General features: G+C 51.9%; 14 protein-coding genes across 14 annotated transcripts; 7 read left to right on the top strand and 7 right to left on the bottom strand.

Moving 5' to 3' along the window:
* Window positions 1-391: 391 nt before the first annotated feature.
* M409DRAFT_19218 (uncharacterized protein) lies at window positions 392-1,629 on the top strand (the record flags this gene model as incomplete). Its single annotated transcript, XM_033804831.1, has 5 exons — window positions 392-612; window positions 677-1,145; window positions 1,227-1,289; window positions 1,359-1,394; window positions 1,459-1,629. 5 exons carry the CDS (start codon window positions 392-394, stop codon window positions 1,627-1,629), a joined length of 960 nt encoding a protein of 319 aa, XP_033671285.1.
* A 288-nt stretch (window positions 1,630-1,917) lies between these two features.
* M409DRAFT_64151 (uncharacterized protein) lies at window positions 1,918-2,904 on the bottom strand (the record flags this gene model as incomplete). The annotated part of the gene is made up of 2 exons (XM_033815944.1): window positions 1,918-2,780; window positions 2,835-2,904. The coding sequence occupies 2 exons, from the start codon at window positions 2,902-2,904 to the stop codon at window positions 1,918-1,920; spliced, it is 933 nt and encodes a 310-aa protein (XP_033671284.1).
* A 491-nt stretch (window positions 2,905-3,395) lies between these two features.
* M409DRAFT_19216 (uncharacterized protein) lies at window positions 3,396-4,442 on the bottom strand (the record flags this gene model as incomplete). The annotated part of the gene is made up of 1 exon (XM_033804830.1): window positions 3,396-4,442. One exon carries the CDS (start codon window positions 4,440-4,442, stop codon window positions 3,396-3,398), a length of 1,047 nt encoding a protein of 348 aa, XP_033671283.1.
* Window positions 4,443-5,238: 796 nt separating this feature from the next.
* M409DRAFT_51439 (uncharacterized protein) lies at window positions 5,239-5,823 on the top strand (the record flags this gene model as incomplete). Its single annotated transcript, XM_033811804.1, has 1 exon — window positions 5,239-5,823. The coding sequence occupies one exon, from the start codon at window positions 5,239-5,241 to the stop codon at window positions 5,821-5,823; it is 585 nt and encodes a 194-aa protein (XP_033671282.1).
* Window positions 5,824-6,193: 370 nt separating this feature from the next.
* M409DRAFT_19215 (uncharacterized protein) lies at window positions 6,194-7,330 on the top strand (the record flags this gene model as incomplete). Its single annotated transcript, XM_033804829.1, has 2 exons — window positions 6,194-6,517; window positions 6,569-7,330. The coding sequence occupies 2 exons, from the start codon at window positions 6,194-6,196 to the stop codon at window positions 7,328-7,330; spliced, it is 1,086 nt and encodes a 361-aa protein (XP_033671281.1).
* A 47-nt stretch (window positions 7,331-7,377) lies between these two features.
* M409DRAFT_64149 (uncharacterized protein) lies at window positions 7,378-8,909 on the bottom strand (the record flags this gene model as incomplete). Its single annotated transcript, XM_033815943.1, has 2 exons — window positions 7,378-8,503; window positions 8,563-8,909. 2 exons carry the CDS (start codon window positions 8,907-8,909, stop codon window positions 7,378-7,380), a joined length of 1,473 nt encoding a protein of 490 aa, XP_033671280.1.
* Window positions 8,910-9,711: 802 nt separating this feature from the next.
* On the top strand, window positions 9,712-11,563 carry M409DRAFT_51437 (uncharacterized protein; the record flags this gene model as incomplete). The annotated part of the gene is made up of 2 exons (XM_033811803.1): window positions 9,712-9,926; window positions 9,982-11,563. The coding sequence occupies 2 exons, from the start codon at window positions 9,712-9,714 to the stop codon at window positions 11,561-11,563; spliced, it is 1,797 nt and encodes a 598-aa protein (XP_033671279.1).
* A 277-nt stretch (window positions 11,564-11,840) lies between these two features.
* Window positions 11,841-13,856, bottom strand: M409DRAFT_51436 (uncharacterized protein; the record flags this gene model as incomplete). The annotated part of the gene is made up of 6 exons (XM_033811802.1): window positions 11,841-12,569; window positions 12,668-12,769; window positions 12,818-13,294; window positions 13,563-13,673; window positions 13,723-13,754; window positions 13,805-13,856. 6 exons carry the CDS (start codon window positions 13,854-13,856, stop codon window positions 11,841-11,843), a joined length of 1,503 nt encoding a protein of 500 aa, XP_033671278.1.
* A 1,347-nt stretch (window positions 13,857-15,203) lies between these two features.
* Window positions 15,204-16,200, top strand: M409DRAFT_64148 (uncharacterized protein; the record flags this gene model as incomplete). The annotated part of the gene is made up of 4 exons (XM_033815942.1): window positions 15,204-15,311; window positions 15,492-15,717; window positions 15,899-16,056; window positions 16,108-16,200. The coding sequence occupies 4 exons, from the start codon at window positions 15,204-15,206 to the stop codon at window positions 16,198-16,200; spliced, it is 585 nt and encodes a 194-aa protein (XP_033671277.1).
* Window positions 16,201-16,404: 204 nt separating this feature from the next.
* Window positions 16,405-17,686, bottom strand: M409DRAFT_19210 (uncharacterized protein; the record flags this gene model as incomplete). The annotated part of the gene is made up of 5 exons (XM_033804828.1): window positions 16,405-16,834; window positions 16,882-17,024; window positions 17,074-17,301; window positions 17,361-17,465; window positions 17,519-17,686. 5 exons carry the CDS (start codon window positions 17,684-17,686, stop codon window positions 16,405-16,407), a joined length of 1,074 nt encoding a protein of 357 aa, XP_033671276.1.
* A 512-nt stretch (window positions 17,687-18,198) lies between these two features.
* Window positions 18,199-20,090, top strand: M409DRAFT_19209 (uncharacterized protein; the record flags this gene model as incomplete). Its single annotated transcript, XM_033804827.1, has 6 exons — window positions 18,199-18,465; window positions 18,516-18,662; window positions 18,715-18,766; window positions 18,815-19,195; window positions 19,245-19,594; window positions 19,647-20,090. 6 exons carry the CDS (start codon window positions 18,199-18,201, stop codon window positions 20,088-20,090), a joined length of 1,641 nt encoding a protein of 546 aa, XP_033671275.1.
* Window positions 20,091-20,912: 822 nt separating this feature from the next.
* Window positions 20,913-22,119, top strand: M409DRAFT_19208 (uncharacterized protein; the record flags this gene model as incomplete). Its single annotated transcript, XM_033804826.1, has 3 exons — window positions 20,913-21,165; window positions 21,216-21,344; window positions 21,389-22,119. 3 exons carry the CDS (start codon window positions 20,913-20,915, stop codon window positions 22,117-22,119), a joined length of 1,113 nt encoding a protein of 370 aa, XP_033671274.1.
* A 170-nt stretch (window positions 22,120-22,289) lies between these two features.
* Window positions 22,290-23,729, bottom strand: M409DRAFT_64146 (uncharacterized protein; the record flags this gene model as incomplete). Its single annotated transcript, XM_033815941.1, has 2 exons — window positions 22,290-23,434; window positions 23,486-23,729. 2 exons carry the CDS (start codon window positions 23,727-23,729, stop codon window positions 22,290-22,292), a joined length of 1,389 nt encoding a protein of 462 aa, XP_033671273.1.
* Window positions 23,730-24,250: 521 nt separating this feature from the next.
* M409DRAFT_19206 (uncharacterized protein) lies at window positions 24,251-25,624 on the bottom strand (the record flags this gene model as incomplete). Its single annotated transcript, XM_033804825.1, has 3 exons — window positions 24,251-24,575; window positions 24,623-25,323; window positions 25,370-25,624. The coding sequence occupies 3 exons, from the start codon at window positions 25,622-25,624 to the stop codon at window positions 24,251-24,253; spliced, it is 1,281 nt and encodes a 426-aa protein (XP_033671272.1).
* Window positions 25,625-25,889: the final 265 nt, after the last annotated feature.

Here is a 25,889-nt window from a genome sequence, read left to right as displayed (position 1 = left end):
GAGAGGAGTCCGATCAAATATTTTGATATCCATGGACTGGCTTTCATCCTCAGGAAGAGCTCGTCAATCGCCAAGCCTTCGAACCACACGAAGGAGCCGCGAGACCCCTCACCGCATTGTAGATCAGCTCTCTCACGTTCATGCACGTGGAAGACCTTGGTCAGCCAATTGGACTTGCAAGAAAACAAGACTCTATCCGCAAGCTAGACGGACACCACGATGGGATGGAGAGGAAAAATATGTATTGAGGCGGTCCGCTATGACGCAGAGTCGAAAGCCACAGTACATAGTTGAGAAGAATGGAAAGATATAAGTCTGCCGCCAGATCCAACTAATTGTCTGGACGTTGTGAGAATCAAGAACAAGATCCTTTCAACATTTAACAATGACCATGGCGAAAATTGCTAGACCAGCGCTATGGCTCTTCAGCCTTGCGGTTGCCACGGCACAAACGCAGCCTCAGTGCCTCTCCACGACCAATGGCACAACGTTTAATGGAACAGCAGGAAGCGAACTCCAGCTCAACGGAACCACCATCCGCACCATCGACGCCGCAGACGCAGACCAAGGCGTCGCCGTCGACGCAGACTACATCTACTCTATCGACAACTAGTGCGTCCCCACCTCCAACCCCCAACCCCCCTCCAACCCACCCATCCCGCTGACCCTACCCAAGCTCCATAACAAAACACAACAAAACCACCGGCGCCCCCCTCCTCCAATGGTATGGCAGCCCCTCCGGCCCCATAATCCACCTCGACGGCGGCGTCCTCATCAACTCCACCCTCTACGCCCCACACTCCAACTACCCTTCCTCCCCCATAACCTCCTCGATCGAAACCTGGGACGCGACCACCCTGAACCACACCTCCTCGCACGCCTTCGGCATCGAGCGCGGCAGCCTGACGTGGATCGACCAGAACCCGACTACGGGGGCGTGGTATGGTGCGTTTGCGAACTATGACCGGGTCCAGCCGGGCCAGGCGGTGCCTTATGGGCTTACGATGCGGACGCAGGTTGTGAGGTTTGGGGAGGGCTGGAAGGTGGAGCGGAGTTGGGTTTTCCCTGAGGCGCTGTGGCAGAGTTTTAGTCCGATGAGTAATAGTGGGGGGAGTTTTGGGGCGGATGGGTGGTTGTATGTTACGGTGAGTAGTTTTGCGCGTTTTGAGAGGATTGGGGCATGGGATGCGATGGAGGAGGTGGCTGATATGCGTTTGTGGTGGTAGGGCCATGATGCCTCAGCGGCGTATGTGATGAAGATCCCGGACGCTGGGAGCACGCTCATCTGGGTTCGTATGCCCTCCCTCACAACACAGTCCACAGACACTCTGATAATCAGGCTCTAACATCCATCCCAGGTCGCCACAATCTCCCTCCCAGACATCGAAGGCCAGGTAAGTCACAGTCACCCCTATCCACCTCCTCCGCCCCCGTATCTGACACCTCGCGCACCACCAGGGCATCGCCTGGGACCGCTCCCGCGGCCTCAACGGCAGTTTGTACGGCATTTCGAGGGAAGGCGGCAAGATTGTGGAGATGCGTGTCCCCTTGCAGAATTGCTCTTGGGATGTTCCTACGATGGTTGGGGCGGTTTATGGGCCGGGGGAGTTTGTTGGGTTGGATGGGTAGGGGCGTGGGTTGGGGACGGAGGGGTGAATGAGTGGTTTCTTGTTGCTGGTAGTGTTATTGAGTATAGGACACGCGGTATAGAAACTGAGAGATGAAGTGTCCAATCCTGGTGACTGCAGTAGGGCCCGGGAGATAGAATTGAGCCTTGATTGGCCAGAAGCTGTGAATGGTCCTATCAGCATGTATTGGTATCCGCAGTCGCATTCGTAGTCTAGAGGAAAGAATCTATCTCGCCGTCAGCCAAAAGCAAGCAAACATCCCCTAACGCCCTCAATCTCAGCTTCTGCTCTACGGCCAGCCCACACCACCATTCGCCTTAAGCTCCCCCTCCGTCCACCTCCACAACTCATAGATCAATCCCTGATCCCCACCAAACTTCCCCCCAGCATCCTCCTTCCCCACAGGAATATAGAAAACCCCCGTCTTCGCCTCCCCCGCCGTCCCCGCCCACAACTGCGTCTTCGCCCCATCCTCCGCCGTCAGACCCGTGAACATCAACAACGGCTTCCAGATCAGCTTGAACCACCCCGCTCCGGTGCCCTTGCTGTAGTTCTCCGTATTGACGAGCCCGGGATGGATCGGGATGCTTTTGATATCTGGGTAGAGCTGGGCGAGTTTCTTTGCGAAGAGGATATTGGCGAGTTTGGACTGGCCGTAGCGGGCGATGCCGGTGGAAGAGGACATGTCGGTTTTGAGCTGGGGGAAGATGATGCCTTCTTTTGGGGCGAAGACTTTGGCGGCTTCGGAGGCGACGGTGATGATGCGGACGTCGCTGTTGGGTTCGGTTGAGGCGGTCTTCTGCAGTAGTGGCATCAGGATCTGGGCGAACATGGCGTGTGCGAGGTGGTTGACGCCCATGTGCCATTCGTAGCCTTCTTTTGTGAGGTCTGGTGCTGCGGCTGAGACTCCTGCGTTGAGGTAGAGGAGGTCGAGACGGGTGGTAGAGCTGAAGATTTCATTCGCGGCGGTCTTGGCGCTCTGGAGGGAGGCGAGGTCGAAGTGGATAGGCTTGATGTTGGCCGATGGCGTCGAAGTCTTGATCTCTGAGATGAAGGCTTCTGCTTTGGACGGCGTGCGAGCGCAGAGGTAAATGCACTTTGGGTTATGTTTTGCTAGTTCGCGGATTGTTTCTGCTCCCAGACCGGCGTTTCCTTGAGAGCTGTCAATCCATGACCTGCTGATGTTGTTATTCTGCGAAGACATACCTCCAGTGACAACGATGACCTTTCCAGACAGATCTGGAATGTCTCGAGCGGGGTTGAATGAGACCGACATTGTTCAACGTGCTCAGCACCAGGGATTGTCTTGACGAATCGAGGTAGAATTGATCGAGAGAAGTAGTGAATAGGTGCAAGAAACGAGGTGCTGAAGTACTTAGATCCCTTTGCGTGGGGGTTTGCGAGGTTTGGTGTAAGGGCGTTCAGCTCCTCGGATCCTTCGAAAGTGAGCACAAGAAGCTCGGCAGAAGAGAATTGCTTGGTCGCCAATTTCCAACTTCTGGAGGATGTACTGAACAGATGAGCGAGCGTGTAAAGTATTTTGAGTGGCCACAGCTTCTTATAACAAGGGACTCAGCTGTTTGGCGAAATTTCTCGAAGAATGTCAGAAAAGTGTCAGAAAATTGACAATCACACAACTTCGCGTATACAACCCAGCAGGATCCACAACAGATCGGGCTTGTTTTGCGATTTGCTGTATTGGCGAATCATCGTCGTTGGAGAAGTTCGGACCAGGGAATGTAAGACTACGAGCCTAAAAGGTAGATGTCAAGGGTGAGAGGTTGCGCTTGATAGACCCCCTGTAGCGACCAATTCATCATCTTCCCAGATCTTCTCTCGATTGACAGAAATCTTCAAAACCTCAGGCCTCCGGTAGTGACCGGCCATATCGCTTATGACTTTCGCAGGGCTATCAGTCATGCCCAGATTGATTTCGGCAACGACAAGTCTGTCTTCCACGCCCTGCCCTTCAGCAAGAACACCTGTTCCAGGTGCCACGATGCCGCTCCATCCACTCCCTTCCAGAACAATTTCCCCTGGCTGCGGACCAAGTTGCCTCTCGAACCAAGCGAGATGCTCTTCTTTGAAGATCATGCTGGCAGCGATCACGAATGCTCCTGCTGAGAAAGCGTGGCTCATCGAGAAAGTCCGAATGCGGTCAGCATAGGTGGCCTTCATCGCCTTGAAGGCACACATGGCTGGCCAGGATGCGGCGTGCACCTGCTCGCCTTCCATGACCAGTGCATCTTTTGCGGCGTATATGGCGTTCTCGCTACAGATCAGCCCGCCTATTCTGTACTTTTGTAAGGAATCGTCCGCGAGAGGCATGTCCCAGCACTTCAGTGTGGCACCTCCACCGTTGGCCCAGACATTCTTCTCAGCATAGGTCGGCATCAACTTTCGGTGCACTCCAAGAATTTCACCCTTTGCCGAGACGAAGACCTGGCTGCTGAAGATCGTGTGTTTGCTTTGACCGCTGACCTCGGAGATCCCTAGCACTATCGATACGCCTGCTTCTTGGCAGGCAGAGAGTATCTTCTGCATATCCTGAGAGGGTCGGCCAGAGCTGTCAAGCACCAGCATCGACTGTTTGGAGTATTGTGAGATTAGTCCTAAGGTCTGCATTGGAGCGTACGCCATTACGAAGGCCGGGTAACCTGGTATCCATGTCTCTGGAAAGACCAGCAATCCGATGCCTTGATCATTAGCATTGTGGATAATTTCGACTGTCTTTTGAATGGTAGCACCTTTGTCCATGAAGACAGGTGCGGCGTGGACTGCTGCAGCCTTGAAGGTGGTCGCCAAAGCTGACATGGTGGTCGTCAATATGTAAGGCAGATTCTGTCCCCAGGCATAAAACGTAGTGGACTTGGAAGAAAGGCGAGAGGCCAAGGTATTCAGCTGCTCCTCTGCGTCTCACGTACTGTCGTCATATCTGGATCCTGAAGCTCCATGGTCTACCGGAGTGGGCGTGATGTGCGGACGGGTTTCCTTGCCGCGAAAGCCAGCAGCGACCTCGATCAAACAAGTACGAAGTCTCAGTGGCCATCTCTTGGATTGCCTGGTGGCCGTCGCTGTCGCGTGGATCATTGGTTCCAAGGTTACACTCGTTGATGATGAAGCGTGTGGTGCTGACGAGGCGAGAAAGAGGGATCCAGAAAGCTTCCAAAGGCGGTATCGCCGGAAAAGGTCTGACACTTCTGAGATAAACCGAATCCAACCTGTACCTCCAGGCTTTCCATCAACACACTCAAGACAACCCCCCTCCCATCGCGGACTCCATCAGTGCCTCATATCACGATGGCCAGCAGCTCAGAACACAGCCGTATAGAACCGTTTCGACAGAGCATATCGCGCACTGCAAGACGCTTCGTAAGACTCCTGCCCAACAAGGCACGTCCAAGCACTCGCAAGAGACTGACCTTTGCGCGGAAACACCATTGGCTTCGTTCAAAGAGACCTCAAAATGCCCTGCTCTTGACCAAAATACCCCTAGAAATCCGGCAGCTCATTTACGATCTCGTTTTATTCGAAGAGTTGAGGATGACATTCACGGTCTCAAGGGGGAAGCAGTCCCAAGAAGTCCCACGATTGCGAATCCAATGCTACAATGCCAGACATAGCGACAGTCTGGATCCGTCGCGAGCGATTAACGGCTGTGCTCGAGTCGCGATTATTGCTCTACCTTCAACGTGTCGGCAACTGTATCATCCCCGGCTCGATCTCGCGGCAAGAGGCTGATAGGTCCGCCAGATACATCGAGACCATCAATTATCGCTATAGCTACAATACGTGGTTGTTTCATCGCTCGACCGATCTTCTGTTCTTGAGGAATCACATAACACCTCAGCGTTTTGCAGCCATGACTTCGCTCATGCTCTGGCTTGAATACTGGAGGCTTCATGAACCGGACGAATTGTCAGCGCTGCAGCAGCCTCGCTTCAAAGTTGAAGAATGGAATGACCTTTGGAAAGTCGTCGCCGCGATGCCACGCCTGCGACGTCTTCGCGTCAGCATCATCAAAGGTCGGCGTCGCAATACTCGACTCTGGATAGCAGATGAAGGCCTACTTGACCCTTTGTGGACAGTAACGCAGCCAGGAGAATTCGTCGTGTGGCTCAGCTGGTACTCTGGAAGCATTGAGAGATATGTCGGTGCCCCTTTTCGTCAGGAGGCTCCCAACATCAACAGCTGAATTGCCAGATTCATAAGCACGATTCGATGCGAAGGTTTGGCCGCAGCACGAGACAGAGTCGGCCTGTGAGGGCTACTTTAACATAATACGGTCCTCTGATACGGCAGGTGAGGTTCTGGAAGACAACCTGGAACAACTAGGTTTTCATAATGTGGCGTCATTCTCGACACTAATCCCAAAACCGTAGCAGCATTTGTTATGTAACCCAGGCACAGGAATTTTAGGGCAAGCTAATTTAAGGCAAGGCTGTGCTCGGCATTGAATGACGACGGCAACACGAAAAATATATATGCGTCAAGTTCAGCGTCTTTGGCAGGTCAATTCAAAATTACAACCATCCGCGATCACAAGCACAAACACCAGCATCGAAATGTCACGAGGCGAGCTGTCAGAGCAGGCATCTGCCCACGAATATCCCGCTGGTCACCTTCACCATCTATCGGCCAGCCAGATAAAAGCACTAGAAGATTTCAAGGCCATCTGCGAAGAAGAAGGATGCTACAAGCCTGGAAACAAGAGCGAGCAGCCAAGTCACGATGATGAGACGCTGCTACGGTTCTCGAGAGCTCGCAGATTTGTGCCTGGCGATGCACTGGCCCAATTCCAGGCTACGGAAGATTGGCGAAAGGAGCAGGATATTGAGAATTGGTACAACACGATCGACATCGACGAGTACGAGGCGACTAGAGTACTGGTGAGGTGTTCAAAAGCAATGCGCAGACGCGAGAGGCTGACCGTGGTTTAGTACACACACTGGACCGGGCGACGTGACAAAATGGGCATCCCGCTGTACGTCTTCAATATTGGAGGCCTCGATTCGAAGAAGCTATCAGAGACGGAAACATTTACAAAGTCTGAAGCACACGGAGGTCTCTCGCCCAAGCTTCGTCGGCTTTTCGCGACCTACGAGCATCTTACCAACTTCGTATTTCCCTTGTGCTCATCAGTGCCTTCGAGGAAGCACCCCGAAACGCCCATCTCTCAGACTTGCAACATTGTCGACATCTCCGGGGTGAGCATCCGCCAGTTCTGGAGTCTGAAGAAGCACCTGCAAGATGCGGGTGCTCTAGCAACTGCTCACTACCCGGAAACGCTAGGCAAAACATTCATCGTCGGCGCACCGTCATTCTTTCCGACAGTCTGGAACTGGATCAAACAATGGTTCGATCCAATCACAGTCTCGACGATTTTCATTCTGTCAGAAGCCCAAGTCAAACCGACTCTGGAGAAATTCGTTGATTCCTCCGAGATTCCCAAACGCTACGGTGGTACGCTTGATTGGGAGTTTGGGGATCTGCCTTTGATCGACTCGGAGCTTTTGGGGTTGATGAATATGGAGGACGGGATACCGACCATCTTGCCTGGCCCTATCAGATGGAGAAAGAGTGCGGATGGCACAAGGGTGGAGGCACATGCTCTTGGCTCTTCCTCAGGCCAACAGAGGGACGAAGTCATTGCGCATATGCCCAGCGAGGTCTTTTCCAAGAGTCTTTTCGTCCTCGAGTAAAGTATGTAAAGAAGCTTTATAGACACAATAGCTGTATTGTATAATTCTCACGAGTCTGTAGGAGCAAACCTCGAACGTTTTCTAATCGATGCGCCGTATCTGTAGAAGATGAATGGAATCGGTACCAGCAGGACTCCAACACCTCCAATGAGCGATCCACCACCTCCGACGCCCAAAGCATCAAACATGCACTGCGTAAATAGCGGCGATGCTGCGGCACACGCTGACCGAGTCACAGTGTTCGCCGCCACCGCACTGGCCGCATACATGAGATAGCTGTCGATGATGAAGACGATGAAGCCAGAGAACACCAGCAATATGGCCGTGGCAAGGAACGTACCAGCGAGCGTCGGTACGATCCAATGGATGGAATTGAACTCCGCAGTCCAAGCAAACCAGAACATTGTCAGAGCAAACAAGACCCCACCAGCCATGGCAGGAGGCAGTCGATCTTCTGGTGTTCTTGTGTGGCCCTCCTTCATAGCTTTTCGTTCTCTGGAGCCGATGAATAGTAGGATAGCACCGCCCAGACAGGCGCCGATGACCGTGCCGATCAAGGGAAGCTCTCCTACGCCGGCGTTCCACCCTCGTTTCTGTTGGAAGACGATGGGGTAGATGCTGAAGAGCATGTATAGCAAAGTGTATACCACGCAATAGTAGATGGCGACGAGGAAGCTGATTGGGTCGAAGAGGATGATCCATGGTCTTGTCAGAGTCGTTTTGAAGATCGATAGGAGAGACTCCTTTTTCTCTAGATCTGGTGTCTTGGAGCCATTGTTCTTGCTTTGCCGCATTCTTCTGGCCTTCTTCGCGAGTACAACCTTTGGTAACGTCTCGGGTACAGTAAGGACGAAGACCTCAGTGAGACCGCCCAGCCATAACAGGACATAGAAGCACCACCGCCATGTCTTGGTGACTTCGAGAAAGCCAGCAACGACGGGACCAAGTGCTGGACCGCAGAACGTCGCGACCATGAAGATAGCCATAGAGTTGCCTCGCCCTACCGGTCCCCAGATATCAGAGATCAAACCAGGCCCGTTCGACAGAATGGCGCTGGCTGCGGTGCCAGTTAGGAAACGACCAGCTAGGAGCCCACCGAAATCGGGGGTGAAAGCGCAGAGGAAGTTGAGGGTGACGTAGAGCGTGAAGGTGATGTAGAAGATCCAGCGGCGGCTGTTCAGAAGGTGAAGTCAGACTCATAAGCCCAAATATAGATAGCGATGTTAACCCACCCATAGAACTCAGACAAAGGCGCCCAGAACAGAGGCCCCGCACAATATCCAAGCAAGAAGAGTGTCGTAACAAGACCAGCGGCCTCGACAGAGACCTTCAGATCGTCACTGATCCCCTGGATTACTCCTGTAGGGGCTGATGAGGCGAAGGTGGCGTTCATGACCATGAGGATTGCGACTCCTGTGAGGTAGCATTTCCGTGTCGACGACCAGTTCTTAGGGTTCTCGGTGTTGTCCGTGGCGAAGTCAACCTGCCCATAGTTCAGCTCTTTCTCGGGATCGACATCAAGTCGTCTAGCCCTCGGCGCGGCAGAGATGAAGGAGAGAATGTGCTCGAGTCGTTCCATTGTGATGCCTTGGCGTGTATGTAACAAGCACGGCCGCTTTGAGATATATACGAAAACATCTTTGCTGAACAGCAATCAGACACGACCATTAACCTACAAAGCACAGATGGTCACATCACCATCTTGGATTAGAAAGCCTCGAAGACGCAACATGATCGACGTAGACTGCATCGTAGCTTTTCACGGCCGAGAAAGTTTTCGGGCCCGGAACGCTTGAGCCTGCTTGTGAAAAGGGGTCTCCATCAGCCTTTTCGCCGAACGAGCTTGGACGCATTCGAGCTGCAGGTTTTCGCCGAGCTGCGCAGGAAGTGATGGAACGGTGGAAGGTACTAGCTCGAGATTTCTGAGAAGAGTAGCTGGTGATAGGCAGTCGAGTGGCAAGAGCGACACGGGAAACACAAGACGGTAGCTTAGAAAGCACGAGTACGATCAAACAGATATTCGTTCTTCTCATTGAGGAAAATCAGAGCAGGCGTCAAGAAGGTTCGCCTTGGATCTCGATGAATCATTCTGTCAAGTCAACGCCCTCAATGTCATGGCATCTTTCCCAGACTGTGGCAATCACCGTGGAGAGACGTATATCCGATGCCTCCAAGGCTCTCCCAAATGGGTATTTGCTGTGAGATTTCATCCTGTTCCACCTGAAACACGGGCTCTCGAAGCACCCGGCAAAGCGGTGTTTGGTCTGTCCTGCTAAGCATGGTTCTTCTTCAAGAATGTGAGTCTGTCTCGTGCTCTGATAAAACCTCCCCTGCCCTTCTCCAGTACACTGCAACGAATTACTTGCCTTCTTATCGGCAAAATGATGAGCATCAAGTTGAGAACGCTATTACTTTTCCCGGCCCTTGTTGCCAGCCTTACAGCGCCAAGTAGGCTTCAGTTGTACAACTCGACAAGCTCGGGCAATGGAACATCACGACAACCAGCCTCTATCGCAGATGTCTTGCAAGTGGTCAACGCTATTGGGGGACTTGAGGTACTGCAAGAGGTTAGAGGGTTGACGTACAATGGTGGCCAGTATGTGCCAACACGCTGCATGTGATGCATTGATACTGATGCGAACACCTCTCAGGCTCTACCGCAGTGGCACCTTGAGCCAGACTTACACCCTCGAATCGCTCGACCAGTCCGTAGCAACAACAGGATCCTCGAATATATCCTTCCGGTTCAACAGCTCAGGCTTGAGCTCTCGCATCGATCGGGAATACGCTTATGATGACTACTGGGTATGGGAGATCCCATCTCTACGACCGTTAGCAGACATGTCTCTGGTAGTTCGTGACGACTCAGAGCAGTACGCTTGCTTTGTCAACGGCTCGAACAACTTCTTGTCCGACTTTCGATCTACGCAAGGATACACGGACGAACTGGTGACGAACTACTTGATTCATCAAGCCCATCAATATGCTTTACCGTGGCTGCTACAGCAGTTCCTGAAGAATGACACCGAGTTGGAGAAGTACCAGGTACAGCAGCGTTATAGTAGGGCGACCTACGGTGCCATTGAAAGCGCTGAACTTGGCTTGACGCTGCTCTTCGATCTGGCGACAAAGCTCCCTTATGCGGTGCGGTCTTTGGAGAATCATGTCGTCTATGGGCCATCGACGAGCGACTTGGTCTTTACGAACTTCCAGCCATCTGAAATCCGAAATGGGTCGAGCATCAAGCTTCCTCTCCGACTACAGACCGTCTACAACTCAATGTATGTCCTCGAAGACATCCTGCTAGACTCCATCACCGTCAACCCTGCGTTCCCATCTGGATTCTTTGAAGGTCACGCACCGACTCCAGATCCGCAGAACACAGTGCAGAGACTTACTGCCGCCCAGCCCTCATCTAGCCCCGAGTATCCGTTGTCGGAGATTCACGAGTGGTACGAAGCAGGAATCTGGGCCGGTCCCTTTACAGAAATGTACAATACCTCGTCCATTGTAGTCGATTACCCAGATCCAACCTTCAAAAACATCATGAAGATATATGTCGGCTACAACGACTACAACCAGCTGCTCATAGAGCACGAAACTGGATTCATCATAACCGATGCACCACCGCATCGATCGAAGATCATAATCGAGTGGCTCAGACAGACTCGACCGGACAAGAAAATCACCCATGTCGTCCCGACGCACCACCATAGCGATCATGCAGATGGGTTTGTCGACTATGTCAACGATGGCGCAACTTTGGTGGTACCCTATGTTGCACGAAACTACTACGGACAGGCTATTGCACAACGAATCATTACATACACTGCAGAAAAGCCCTTCGTCTTTAGGGATAACCTCATCGACTTTCGATCATACTGGTCCCCATCCAGTCCACCACACACCGAAGACCAAGCTTTCCCGGTAGTGACAAAGGCCAATGCCACAGACTCCGACACATTCATTCTTTACGAGGCTGACATCGTCAATCCCGGTTCGAACGCAGTGTATTACAAGAGTCTGTACGCCTGGGACCTGCTTGTGAGATGCATTAAGATTGGAATTCCCAGGTCGGCATTGATTGTTAGTGCTCATGTACATGGGAGTAACACGACTGGTGTCAGTACGACGCAGGCATTGACGGAGGTTGGAGATATTGTGGGATTCAAGTATCCCGATTTGACTTTGGCAGATTGGAGGACATGTTTGGATAGTGGATGTCAAATGTGAAACGCAAAGAGCACCTCATTAGTATGACTGCGGACCTGAAGCATGTCTCTTGTCTCTCTAGATAGCCCTCAGGCACGATAGCTCGACAGCACAAATTGCATGTCTTATCAATAGTACGAGTATAGCTCAGGGCCTGATCCACTGCTTGGCTCCCGACTCTACATACCGCTGTCTCTATTTACCCCTTTATATTATATTTTTATATTTAGCCCTAAAGTATAGAAATGTAATATTTAAAACGTTAGAGTCACCTCTAAAGACTACCTTGGGGCTGGATCTATTGAGCCAGCAATACTCCAGCCGCAGGGGAGTAGAGGCATGTGGGCGACATTTGCAGAATGCCTGAAGAATTTGCCTCGTCGAATGTGGCCATTGAGCGATCAACAAAGAATACCACCTCTTCAATCACAACGTCTGCGTAGTTGCCAGTATTCGCATGGCTGGCTACCAACACCCGGCCATGATCCATTTTGTAAAAGTTGTGAAGATTGATCGTCTCGTCCCATTGCTCCAAGTAGACCGTCTCTAGCACTCGTGCTTGCTCGGGAATGTCTTCACAGCGGAGGTTCTTGACAGAGGAGAGTGCAGGATCCAGCTTTTGAGCGCGCGTGGCTTCTATTTCGATAATGCAGCGAAGCCACGAGGAAAGATAGAAACCGTCGAAAACCCCATTCAGATTCAGACGGCGAAGCAGCGCAATACAACGACGCCGAATAGAGGAATCCCGGCAACGGAGGGCAATCTCATACACGCAGGCGGGTATGTGCGTGCCTGTCGTGCTGGCTGGTCTGCAGCTTTCTGGGAAGGTCTGATCGAGAACCACAAATCGCTCGGCTAGCGAGAGTATGTGGTCGAATTGTTGCAGAGAGATGTCGTACTCGTCCTCGTCGTTGCATCCCATGTGTTTTGCCATGAGCCAGACAGCGAAGAAGTGGCAATTTATCATGATGTGCATCAACTCATCTTTGGATCCCAGCGGATCAGGGCGTGAGCAGACATCCACGCTCTGAGATCCTGCCTCAGATGCTCAAGTCGGAGTACCAAGGCTTGGGGGTATTCCATACTTCGACACGTCACGTATCTGAGACATCGAAGAGTGCTCACATCCATTGCTGCATTAGAATGGATTTTGATGACTGCATCTGCCAGAGCCTCCAGGCGTTCGGCCAGTGATCTCAATTCACCAGTCAAGACATCCAAGTGCACCTACACCACCGTCAGAACATAGACAATCTTCCATGCTTGATCACGCACCATTGCTTCGCCTAGTGACGCAAAGGAGTCAGGTATTGATTCACTGCACACAGGTTTCAAGAAGCCGTACTCAGGAGTCGCCAGAGAGGAGTCGCCATCGAGCCGCACAAAGACTTGAACGAGGACGTCAAGTCCACTCCGAGGCCTGACTTTTACAGTGATAGCCTGCTCCCCTTTGCAGTCATCTAAACCTTGTCCGGGTGGCGGTAAGCCGGAACGTAAGATTTTGAGTCCCATTGCTACGTGAGCGATTGCCCTAGCATCGTCTTGCTGAAAAACGTTGAAACAGAAAAACATTAAAGTAAGCAAGAGGACCATTTCTTGTCTCGTGTCCGTCGAGTGCGTTGGACCAGCGTCGATATATGTGTGAAGATGCTTCATTGATTTGCTGTACTGGGCGAGAGCGAATTCGTACTGGTCCATGTCCTTCGCATCGGAAGGCGAGTTGGGCGACGAGACAGACTGCTGAGAACCTCCCTGGAACCGATTCATCGCTGCAATTGCGACTGCTGCATGGATTATGCAAGGCTCGTTGTAACCAGTTCGAAGGATCAGTCGTTCCCAGGGCAGACACATCAAAGAACCTGGCAAATGGTGGATAGAATGGAGCTGGAAGAATTCCAAGGACATGCGCTCTCGAGAGCTGAGTGTTGCAAGAAAAGAGTGCGGTGCTCGTTTCAAAGATGGAGCTTTTGGCAAGATGTTGGGGACCGATCCTGGCTCACTTGCTTGTGCAAGCTCGTACCCGAGGCAGTGCCGTCTTGACCTGATACCTAAGGGATGACAATGAGCGGAGCCTCACGATACCCGTGGGGAAAAGCATACATTGACTGCACTCCGGTCGCTCTTCGGTACACTTTTCGAATCAGGCTCAGGTCTGTGCATGGTGTTGGTTTGTTTCTTACCTTGATGCGCCTCTGGCGACACGTCCTGCATCCTGCGCATCACGAGTCAGCCTACTTCCACACGTTGCTCTCAATTACTCACCTGTCCTGGTCTTGTGGTGCCTCTTTCTTTGCCGCTGAAGAGGGACTGTCATTGTGGCTGGTCTCGAGGAATAGGCATTCGGATGCGATCAGGCTCACGCTGCAGGCTGTACCATTCGGTGAGGTCTACGACTCCTGGCATGCAGAGGAATATGTAGGCTTTCTGTGAGTGGAGGCTGCGCGAAACAGTCTCGTACAAGGTTTGCTTTGATGTTGCTTGACTGTTAGATTCTCGCTCTTCGGCCAATCGCGTGACTCAGAAAACGTAAACTTGCCGTTTCAGGCAAGCCGCTGGCATGCGAGAGTTTGCGGCTGGAGTGGAGCCAGGGCTCTTTTAGGAAGTAGCAAATTAAGGCAGATTGTGTCATCCTATGGACTCTGATGACTGTCTTCGAGCGAAGGTATTTCGACCAGAGTGTACAAGGGGTCTCATTCGCTAGAGGCAGTACCAGATCTCGAACATTAGTGCTTCTGTTGGGTCATGGTGAGTAACAGGTCAAGTTTTGGTGAGAAGAATCCTTATCTGAGTATGGCCCCTTAAGACTGGAATGAACCTGAGCTTTTATATTCGACAAAGCTGTGACGATCTGTAGCAAGATCGGGGACCGGGATCAGCCGCGCGCTAACATGTGACCGCCAAGCCATCAGATGAACATAGTACGCCCACCCTGTTCACACAACCCATTCAACATAAGAACTATCGTTAGAGCCTAGGTAGCGAAAACTTTTGCAGAGACTTCACCTCTGCCTAGCCAGCTCGGCATTAGAGGGCAGTCAATGAATGCAACGTTCACTCCAAATTAAAGCGACTGTACTGCCGAGATGATCGTACTTGGAACAAGAAGCCATGTCTCTGGACTATTCCTGGCATTTGCGTTTATACTGGTTATGTGCGCTTCCGGTGAAGTCGCATGAGTACAGCCACAACGGACTAAGCTATCGTGCGAGTATACGAAGGCATCAGAATTTCAAGTCGCAGGGGTACGAACTTTTCCTAGTTGCTCGGCACATGCATAGACTAGGGGTCATGGGTAGAAATGTCGTCTCAAGGGATACTGAAAATAATTATAGACCATCAGAACGGATTATTGCGGCTCTCATGTTTCGTAATTTGACCTTCTCGTAACAGGCATACCATCCGAGTCCAACTCCCGTTGTCCAGTCTCTATGTCGGTATCATTGTGTCGATGGATACCACATACAAGTCGTGCGCTCCTCCTCGCAGTCTACGTCGTCACTAGGATAGGCGGTGGTGTTGCCTCGTAAAAGTCGTAAGTCGAATAACGAAGTGTTTTCGAGGTCAGGCACAGAGGTATATAGTAACGCACTCAGCGCTTAGGGTCTTCAAGCAGCAAAAATTCAAACTTCTACAATCATTCGCAAAGACTAGTCCATCGGAAATGTCAGATTCAAACGACAGCGACTTTTACAAATACACACCGTCCGTTGCAGGCGCGGCCGTTACCGCAGCAGTATTCGGCATCCTGACATTGATCCATGGCTACCGAGTCTTCCGGACTCGCACTTGATACTGACTCGAATTTTGGGTGGGAGGAATCTGTAGCCGCTGAAGATTGATATGTGGAGAAGTGCAAGCTCACGTATTCGTAGTCGAGACCGTTGGTTATGCTCTCGTTCTTACAACCCTTCTCCTTCTGCGTGAAGATCAACGCTAACTTCGCTCCCAGAGAGCCCTATCGGCTTCGCAGAGACCAGACTATTCAGTTGGAATATACGTTGCCAGTCAGATTTCGGTCCTGGTGGCACCGTCCCTTCTGGCAGCGAGTATGTACATGGAGCTGGGTCGCATCATTCGGTTGACGGATGGCCCATCTTTCGCAATCATGCGGATTACTTGGCTCACAAAGGTCTTTGTGTTTGGAGACGTCGTGGCGTTCCTCGTCCAGATGATGGGTAAAGGCTCCCTCTGCTCCGATCGGTCGATGAATTGGGCTGACCTTTGCATAGGCGCAGGCATGCTGTCATTCGACGACAGCAGTTCTTCAAAGACTGGCAAGACTGTCATTATTGTCGGACTGGTCGTCCAGATCGTATTCTTCGTCCTGTTTGTTGTCCCGCAACACTATTCCATCAGCGCATTTCTCGCAACCTGGCGGAAAAGGCCCAAAAGTATGTGGCCCCCTGGGCCAAGCATTTGATCATATCTATGTTTGCACCCTGGTGGTACTCATTCGCGTTGTAGTTCGACTCATCGAATACTCCGTGGGCGAAGATGCGTACCTGATGACGAATGTAAGACACTCCGGCCACCAGGTTGAGCTTTGCTGACAATTCTGGGTGCAGGAATGGGTCATTTATGTCTTCGATGCATTGCTGATGCTGGTGGTCATGATCGCTTTTGCAATCATCCACCCAGCGAGATCAAAGCTTTGTTGAATGGAACAGGACTTGCAATGACCAATGTCATCCTCACCCGGTAGGTCAGCTTGCGTCTGCCAGTGGAGGCGGGCAGCCAAGGCTATCACATGGTGTGAGACTGAGTATCGTGCATGTGGAAGGGTGGAAAATTTGCCAGAGCAGAGAGTCGTGGTAATCAGGTTGTTAACGTCGATTCATGGTGCTGCATTGGGTCAATACATCTCATCGCTCTTCATCCTCAACGTCCACACGATATGATCGAGTCTTCCAGATGATTGGGGCATTCGAATCCACCGAATTACTCCTGTGCAGATCCTCAAGTTCTCTTTCCGCCTGGACGGGAGGAACGGTCTGGACTGCAGTCTGGACCGCCGTGTGCCACGACTTGTTATTGCTATTGCTGTTGCTTTGGCTGCCATCCCTTCTTCCTGATGAGCGCGTCGCCACTACTGTGTCGAGCTTGGTAGATGCTCCCAGGTTGCTATTGAAGGCTGCGAGGAACGGCTTCAAGTAGAAGAATGAGGTCGACATGACGGAGTAGTGCAAAGCACACTGTGTAGCGAGGATGGCGCCTGTGACGGTGAAGAGATAGTCGTCAGAGACGAAGGCTGCGTGAAGGTAGCGCAGACGGAAAGCGATGGGTATCACAACACTAGATGCCGTCAGTGAGAGCATACAAGCGTAGGCTCGGATACGTACGGCAACCGCACAGCGAAGATGGCTAAGGCCATGGCCTTTTTCTTCATCGACATCTGAAGATCACGTATCATGACAACTGTGATGACGAAGATCATGAGCTCACTGCAAAGGCTGATGGACTCAAGGGCAGCCCAACGCGAGAACTGCTCAAGGTCAGAAACCATGACTCGATTCGAGGCAAGCTGTACGAACCAGGCTTGGGCACTGGACAGATGTGAGGTCTGAAGCCGGTGCTGCCAAGTTGCATCGCAGGGCGATGGTGAAGATGGCTGCTATCGTCCATAATGCTATAAAGGCGGAAAGCCCGTAGCATACGCGTTTATGGCGCTTATCGGGACTCAAGGCGCTGATAAGTTGGAGCGTGGCTAGTTTTGAGAAGCCCAGTGTGAAGGTATAAAGGAGGTCTGACGCGTAGAGGGCCTAGTCATTCGTTCAGCCTTGTCACCATGATTGAGACCAACATGCGTGGTAGGCCAGACCTTGGCTGCGCTGTAATCATTTGAAAGATTTCTGAGGTAATTGCGTTCTCCTAGACCGTACTTGACGGCCAAGAAGATCGCAACTGAACATGATGTCCCGATGCACTGTGCTCTCAGTAAGTCATTGCTTTGATCAATGTATTTCACCCTTGGCTCACAGTCAGCGTGACGATTGTCCAGTCTCCGGCATCAAGCCCGTTGCGCCGTAGAAGACTGCCGCAGAGCCGAAAGACCAGGACCGTCGCGCTCCAGCACACGCCCACCGCCGCGAATATGACAATCAATCCCTCGCGGTTCTCAGGTGTATTTGGTAAGTAAGTCGGCATCGTTCATCGCTCGAGAATGCATTCTTGGGTGAAGAAGGAGAAGAAGGAGATATGTCGACTCTCGGCCTTCCTGTCGCTGTGCCACCCTCAATTGCCCAGCCTGCACCCCCATATTGTGAAAGTTACCCACGAAAGAGCACGAAACAGCGTCCAATAGGCACTGTCAATCACCTGCAGTAGCTCCAAGCCCAAAGTTTAAATGCTGGAGGGAGTGAATTTGAGGCAGGGTCGGTAAGGTGTGCCGGACGCCCCGTGCCTCCAGAATGCGTTTCCTGCAGAATCCAGTCAAGCTTGCGATGCCGATCTGCAATCTCCACCAATGAATGTAGACACCCGAACGCAGTACCTGTGTTAATGCTCTGGGCAGTCAATTCGATACACTGGGCGCACATTTGGCTTTGCTGTGCCACTTGCCATGACTTCTCGCATGGGGTGTCACTCCTGTCCCTCGCCATCTGGTTTCTCGAACTCCTCAGCACGCCACCCGTCGTTACGCATCTCTATAGTCAACCATGGCGGCCGGCGACCAGGGAGCTTTTGAATTGGCGAAGCTGCCAAAGAGTACCGTCTCGGACAATGGCCAAGACACGCCCCAGGAAACGTTCCTGGACCCAGGCGAGTGGAATGCCCTCGATCCGGTCGCAAAAGAGGGTTTCACCGTTCAAGATCAGCGCGATATGAAACGAATGGGCAAGCAGCAGCAGTTCCGGCGAAACTTCAAGTTCATTACCACGGTGGGCTTCACGTGCTGTGTGATGGGCACCTGGGAGATCTTGATGGTAAGTGTAGCCCATGTACGACTTTGTATATTCACCAACCTTGTTTGCAGACCTCCAATACCCAGGCTTTGCTGGCAGGCGGCTCTGGAGGATTGTTCTGGTCGCTATGCTGGTGCTACACAGGTCAAACATTTATCGTGCTGTCTTTGGCCGAGATGTCTTCAATGGCTCCTACCGCGGGAGGTCAGTATCATTGGGTAAGTCTTTGAAGGATCCTCTGGACGAACTTGTTTCTTAATATTTGTCCAGGTCAGCGAGTTTGCTCCACGCAGTCAGCAAAAGCTGCTCAGCTATCTGTCTGGTACGTTTTGTCCCAATGCCTCTGATGCACAAGCTGATGGTCTCTTAGGCTGGCTTTCGACAATCTCGTGGCAGAGTATCGTGGCACTCGACTGTTACCTGGTCGGCACCATCGTTCAGGCCCTGATAACCATCAACAATGAGTCTTACGGGGCGACAAGGTGGCAAGCCACTCTGCTTATCTTCGCATCTGTCATTGGAATTGGAATCTTCAACGTCGTCGGTGTCAAGCATCTTCCACTTGCCGAAGGTGTCTTTGTGGCCAGTCACTTCTTCGCTTTCTTCCCCGTCATCATTGTCATCCTGGTACTTGCGCCGAAGACAACTCCTACGGCAGTTTTTCTGACCTTCACGGACAATGGATCGGGATGGCCAAGTGTTGGATGGGCTACACTCGTGGGTCAGGTCAGCGCGATGTTCAGTGTATTGGGTGAGTATTCATAAAAGATTGGTTATGGTAAATGCTGACATTTTCCAAGGCTCCGACTCGGTTGCTCATATGGCGGAAGAAGTCGAGGACGCTGGACGAGTCGTGCCACGAAGCATGGTTTGGTCGTTCCTTCTCAACATACCTTTCACCTTCGGCATGGTCATCAGCTACCTCTTCTGTATGGTCAGCCTGGGCGATGCTCTAGAAGATCCACCCGGTTACCCGTTCATCTATGTCTTCAGGCAAGCTACTGGCAGTCGCGCTGGCACGACAGGAATGACTGTTGTCATCTTGTTTCTCCTCATCATGATCACCATCAGTGCAATGGCGTCGACTTCTCGACAGACGTTTGCTTTCGCTCGTGACAACGGTCTGCCTTTCTCTTCCTGGCTAGGAGCGGTAAGTATCAGCGAAGAATCTTGTTTGACGACAGCTGACAGTGATGTGATAGGTTCACCCCACCTGGCATGTCCCGCTAAACTCCATCATTTTCACCATGATCTTCACGATTATCATCTCTCTCATCAACATTGGCAGCACAGCCGCATTCAACGCCATGCTGTCCCTCTCGACCGTTGCCTTAATGGCCACCTACGTGGTGTCCGTGACTTGCGTGCTGATCCGACGGATCAGAGGACAGCATCTGCCTTCTGCGCGATGGTCTCTGGGTCGCTGGGGACTTCCAGTGAATGCACTGGCTCTGGTATATGCCTGCTGGTCGTTCTTCTGGAGCTTCTGGCCGAATGCGTACGCCGTCAACGCCGAGAATTTCAACTGGGCTTGCGTGTTGTTTGTGGGGTTGATGGGGATTGGGACAGTCCTTTACTTCACCCACGCCAGGAAGACTTACGATGGACCTGTGGCAATTGTGAAGGATGAAGCGGAGTTACAGTAAGATGTACTCGCATGTAGTCTGAAACGAAGGGCAAAGGCCTTGCCTCCTTTTTCTGTGCGAATTTGTCTCCTCAGTTGGAATTATTTCTTCGTATCTTCCTTCGTACGGACTCTGAATAGGACTCGCAGATTATCGCTACCTAGTGCATAGTCTAGTACCAACTGGTTTTGAACAAATCACGCTTGTTGTTGGTCTTGGCAGTCACGGGCGGTCTCATGATACACTTCCACGTCCGTGCGCTCAGCCTCTGGCTTCCGCACAACATATGAGGGCTAATGAGTTACCAAAATTGGACCTTGTCATCGTTGTCATGGAATACGTACGCCCGCACTAGGTATCCTTGCTTGCTTGATCGCAGCAGGCTCTGTAGAGTCCTCCCCGTTACTACCATTAGCGTGCAGCCTTTCAAACACCTCCCTCCCCTGTATTGACGGACAGCACTTCCTCAAATCTCTTCGAAACCCATAGAGCGATTCTTCAGCCTGGACAAAGCGCCCGTTAGTAAGTACTAAGCTTACAAAGGTTCCGTGGAGTACGTTCACTAAACAAGGATACGGCAGGCTATGTCATTGATGTAGCGTAAGAGATGTAAGCCTATCACAGGGACACAATCGTTTAAGCTATCCATCCTATTGTACGCAGAAAAAGCTGGAATGTGGTTTTGTTCCCCACATGAATAATTCCTGACTGATGCATCTGCAAGGCCGTGACATCGCAGGCGGCGGGGCCTTGACTGAACCCAGCACAGGTCATGTATAGAAGAAGCCCATGATGAGTGTGATGCCTGGCCCTGGACCAGTTCACTCGAATACAGACAAAGCCATGGAGCAATCAATTCCCCAAACTATGCATCAAGCCATCATCAAGCCTGACCTCAGCGTTGACTTTGAGTCCGATGCTCCCATTCCACAGCTCAAGGACGACGAGATTCTTGTTCGCGCTGTCTTCGCTGGCGTCAATCCCATCGATTGGAAGGGTGCAAATGAGGAGCAGAGTGTTGCCTTACATGGCTTGCTCAAGTCTCCCGTCCATCGAGCGCCAGGAAAAGACTATGTGGGATATGTTGTTGCCGTTGGTAGGTACAACAGGCCAACGCCAGCAATTCACCCTGACAGTGGTTGTTAGGCAAAGAAGCATATCAATTCCATATCGGCGACCGAGTCATGTGCGTGAACCACAGCTCCGGATTTGCAGAGTACTCCGTTGGGAAGACCTTTGCCAGTGCTATCACACCGGGAACTGTGTCCTTTGAAGGTAAGCAGCATGCGATCAAGACGGCTGAAGCTAACACTCGACAGATGCACTCACCTTCGGCCTCCCATATCTCACCGCATCCTTGCTTGCATTCAAAGACAAGCCTCTGCCAACGCCATGGAACCCCGCCAATGGCAATACAAGGACTCCATTCATCGTCTATGGAGCATCATCCTCTGTAGGGGCTTTCGTCGTCAAACTTGCAAAGCTCGCCAACATTCACCCTATCATCGCTATTGCTGGATCCAGCGCCGAATCAATCAAGAGCGTGATAAACCCAAGCAAGGGCGACGTCATCGTGGACTACCGTCAAGAGGAAGACGCACTCATTCGTGCAGTGCATCAAGTCGCCAACGATGCTCACTACGCCGCCGACGCGATCGGGTCTCCTAAGACAGGCGAACTGTGCGCAAGGCTCGTCAACCCGCACGACTCCATCGTGACATCTTCCGTCGGCGATCCTTGGGACGATACCCTCAAAGACCGTGTACCTCCCGGCGTACAGCTCCAAATCGCATTCTCGCCCGGCGTGTTCGAGCCGAATGATCCTGATGGACCAGATGGAGAGGATAGTCCAAACCATGGGCGGAAGGCTTTTGGGCTGACGGCCATGAATTATCTCTCGTACGCCCTGCAGAATGGCATTCTGGCCCCCCATCCTTATGAAGTTCGCGCGAATGGGGTTGATGCTCTGGCAGAGGCTTTGCTCGCGCTCAAGGAAGGGAGAAACAAGGGCAAGCGGTATCTGCTGGAGATGGGTGCGACGAAGTGGTAATTGAAGTCTGCGACCGATTCATGAACATGAATTCGTCGGGTTCGATGTATTCAATGATGTCTCGCCCATGCGTCGCTGTTGTCAAGGAACTCTGACTTTCCCTTGGTGTACAATTTTGACCATTTCGTCATTAATCAGTCAATACATCTACTTACAGTGTCAAAAGTTCTTCATTTCTGTCGGCTCGCACTCGCCGGCCGAGAGAACACACCGCTTCCAACAACAATCGTTCCTATCCCAGCGGGTACACCAGGCCCCTTGCTCGTCCATGTCTGCACCCATACTTCGAAGCGGTGATCCTTCTCGAGATCATCAACCTCAGCCGTTGTGCCCGCTGCAGCTTTCCCACAGAGAAATCCTGGCGAAGTCTTGTCCTGGTACAGCACGCAATACCGGTCCACATCCCATCCTTGCAATTCGTCCCACGATGCTTCGAAACCTTTCGGCGTGGCGAAGACTTTGCCGTTTGGAGGAGCTGGTGCGGTTTCTCTCCTGGCTTGGCCTCTTGCAGTTTCTGACCACTCGCCCTTCTGTCCGATACCACCCGTCGAGCGCACCTGATATTCCCACTCTGTGTCGTCGCCGGTAAAGCTGTTATCGACTTGATTTGGTCCAATGTGCATCTCATTCCAGTCGTCCGAACCTTTCACCCGCTGCCTCACGTCGTAGCCTCGCGATCCGTAAACTGCATCAAAGGTGCATTGCACGCCATACGAGACACCTTGGACTTTAATGTTCGACGGCACCGGTAACGGTCGCTCGGGGATATGGGCTGGCACCTTCAGTGGTTTACTTCCATAACCATAAGCTCGATGCAGTGTCTCCGTAAATGCCTTGGCAATCTGGAAGTCTCCCAGCTCATTGGGATGCAGGCCGTCGTGAGTTCCCTTACATTCGTCCGGTGTATAGCCGTAGTTCCTTTCGATCTCGACATGCTCGACCCGTGAACTCTTCTTACTCCATTCCGGGATGGCATCGAGTAGCATACAATTGTACCTTGCAGTCATCTTGGCCAAGTCGTCACGTCCGTGCATGTGTTCCCGTTGAAGGACATTTCCGATGGCGAAATGAATGTCTGGCTTGGCTGATCTTGCTTCTTCGATGAACTTTTGGGTATTTTTGATAGTGTCTTCAGCACCAGCAACAAACCAAGCCATGTCATTAAAGCCAAGCATGACCAGTAGCATATCCGGCTGGTAAGTTTCGACCTGTTCCTTGATTCTGTCCATGGCCCAGGCGACTTGCCGACCCGTATGCGAGAAGTGAAATTTGTCGAAGTCTTTGGACGCGGAACGAGAATATCCTCCAGACGTCACTGTGCAATCTGTTAAGCTGGAGATCCATCTATAGTCGAAGCTCTACTCACTGTCTCTATCCTCGGGCTCCTTCTCCCATGGTAATCTTGGTGGCTGAGGAGGCTGTGGAATCTGAGGAGGCACTGTTCCGACAGCTGGTCCAACGAGCTTGATATCGACCTCTGGCGCACAGTTCTTGAACCATTCCCATACTCGGTACCGCCAGGTAAAATCGCCTTCTTCGCCGTGTGTGATGGAGTCGCCCACAATCATGATCTTGAGCGGAGTGGGCGACATGTTGCCGGTGAGTCTCATGGTCGTTGCACTTGGTTATCTGTCTTGCAGAATAGTTGTCGAGAAAGTGTCGTCTGTCCTGAGAGAGGTGAGCTCTGCAGAAGGATGCTGCTGGCTTCGCTATCGTGATCTTCAGGAACCGCGGTTGAAAGTTGAAAGGGGTCCAAGACAACTCCGTGACGTCAGGGAAACTCAAAACTCACCTGTATGCGGACAGGTGGTCGATGGGAAAGATCATCAACATCATGAACTCGACAAAACCTACGACCTTTCCTCACCTGGGTACGTCAATACTGCATATCATCGCTGACCTCGATTGCCTGCCCAGGTGTAGTAAGGCTGCTTCCACGAGGCTGCACCAAATGAGGTGGTATGATTGAGGTTGCCCAAATCCAGTTTTCTCGCATGGCATTTATTCTACCATGAAGAGGTGAGGTGGTATCTCGTATCGAACGTTGTCGCCGCTGGGTCTCGCAACAGGGGTTCCCTTGATCAGGAGGTAGCCGGGTCTATACTCTCTTTCACAGGACATCTGCAACGTCTCAACTCGACTTAAACCCTTCAAAGGCGTCCACCGCGCTCTGGATCTCTTTCTTAATGTCACCCTCCCACAAATGGACAAACAGATCTGGCATATGATCAAGCCCCTGGAGAGCAGTCGACGGATCCAGCCCTTTTTGACCAGCACAGAGAGCAGCCACTTGTGCTCCTTTCTTGACGACGAAATCAGGCCTACCACCAGGTCCCCGACGTTGCTTGTCGAATGCACGGAACGCTTGCTCGACATGTCCTCGACTACTTACCGCGCCTAGCAGCGCTGTCATGATGGCTGCGTCTTCTGCTGCCATGCTGAACCCCTGGCCCATCCTATTGCATGATCAGCTCAGATCTAGCACCAATTCTGGCAAACTTACCAGGGAAGTGCGGCATGTGCAGCGTCGCCCATGATGCACATTCGATCTTTGCACCACGTCGGTGCATCTTGAGATTCATATTCGCCAAACAAAATGCCAGGCCCACAGTCCGGATTCAACAGACTGTCAATCACTCCCTTGACGTACGGCTTCCCCCATCCAGATAACTTCTTCTCCAAGAATTCCCGCGTCAGTGGTTTTTTCGAATTGTCAACCATATCCATCTCCTCCGGACCTGCGGCTCCAGCAACTACCACCCCTCCCAAGTGTCCCTTTGGAGCAGACGCAAATAGCATCGTGCACCCTTCGCCGACTTTATAGTACTCGCGAGGATTGTCATACTGGACGATGTCGTCTCCCCACGCTTCTCGTGAATCCTCGGCCATCATGAAAGCTCTCGCATCCCAGTAGCCCGTAAATTTCGGCGGCACGGCTGGATCGTCCTTACCCAAGATGAAACCACGAACAGTTGAACGCAGTCCGTCACACCCGACCACGGCGTCAGCTTCGTACGAGGTTCCATCTTCAAATTGGAGAACCATTCTCTCTCCCTCCTCGACCGTCACCAGCTTCTTATTGGCGTGCAATCGCTCCTCAGGCAGCAGCTTGACCATCTCGTCCAGCAGCGTCTTTCTCAAAACGCATTGAATTCCCATGGGAGGAAGTTCCATAAGATACTCTCCTTCATGCTCCCCATAAGCCTGTGACATATCAGCATAGTTCATCGCTCCATCGTTTCGTACATACCACAACAGCTTCTGTCGTCTTCTCCCTAAACGCCCCCGCTCTCGCCAGCAACGCATCCACATCTAGACCCAACTCACGAAGTGAATTCTGGCCATTCGGATGAACGCCCACCCCAGCACCTCGTTCTGAAAAACTCCATGCCTCGAAGACGTCAAAGGTGATATCCTGGCGTTTGAGAAGATGCAGGCCGAGCGCGAGACTGCAGCCACCCAGACTGCCTCCTATTATTGCGATGTGAATGGGCTGGTCAGGCATGATTGTTGAATGGGAGACTTTGGCGGATGTAGAGAGGAGAGATGACGAAAACAATGGCAACCTCTGTCATCCGTCACCGCGCTTCTTGGTATGGAGGGAATTCTACTACTATCGAGTCTCACAGTCAAAGGAAGCGGACCCGTGGACCTAGGTCCATCCAAGAGATCCCGATCTGCAGGATAAATTACCACACGTGGCATAGTTTGCGAGCGAGTTCTTAGATGTGTCTGTAGTCAGCTCTCCCGGGCATTAATAAATACGCGTG

The sequence above is a fragment of the Zasmidium cellare genome (assembly GCF_010093935.1).
Source record: "Zasmidium cellare ATCC 36951 unplaced genomic scaffold M409scaffold_7, whole genome shotgun sequence".
Lineage (NCBI taxonomy): Eukaryota > Fungi > Ascomycota > Dothideomycetes > Mycosphaerellales > Mycosphaerellaceae > Zasmidium > Zasmidium cellare.
Note: the sequence above shows the minus strand (reverse complement) of the source record. Positions and strands in the feature narration are given on the sequence as shown.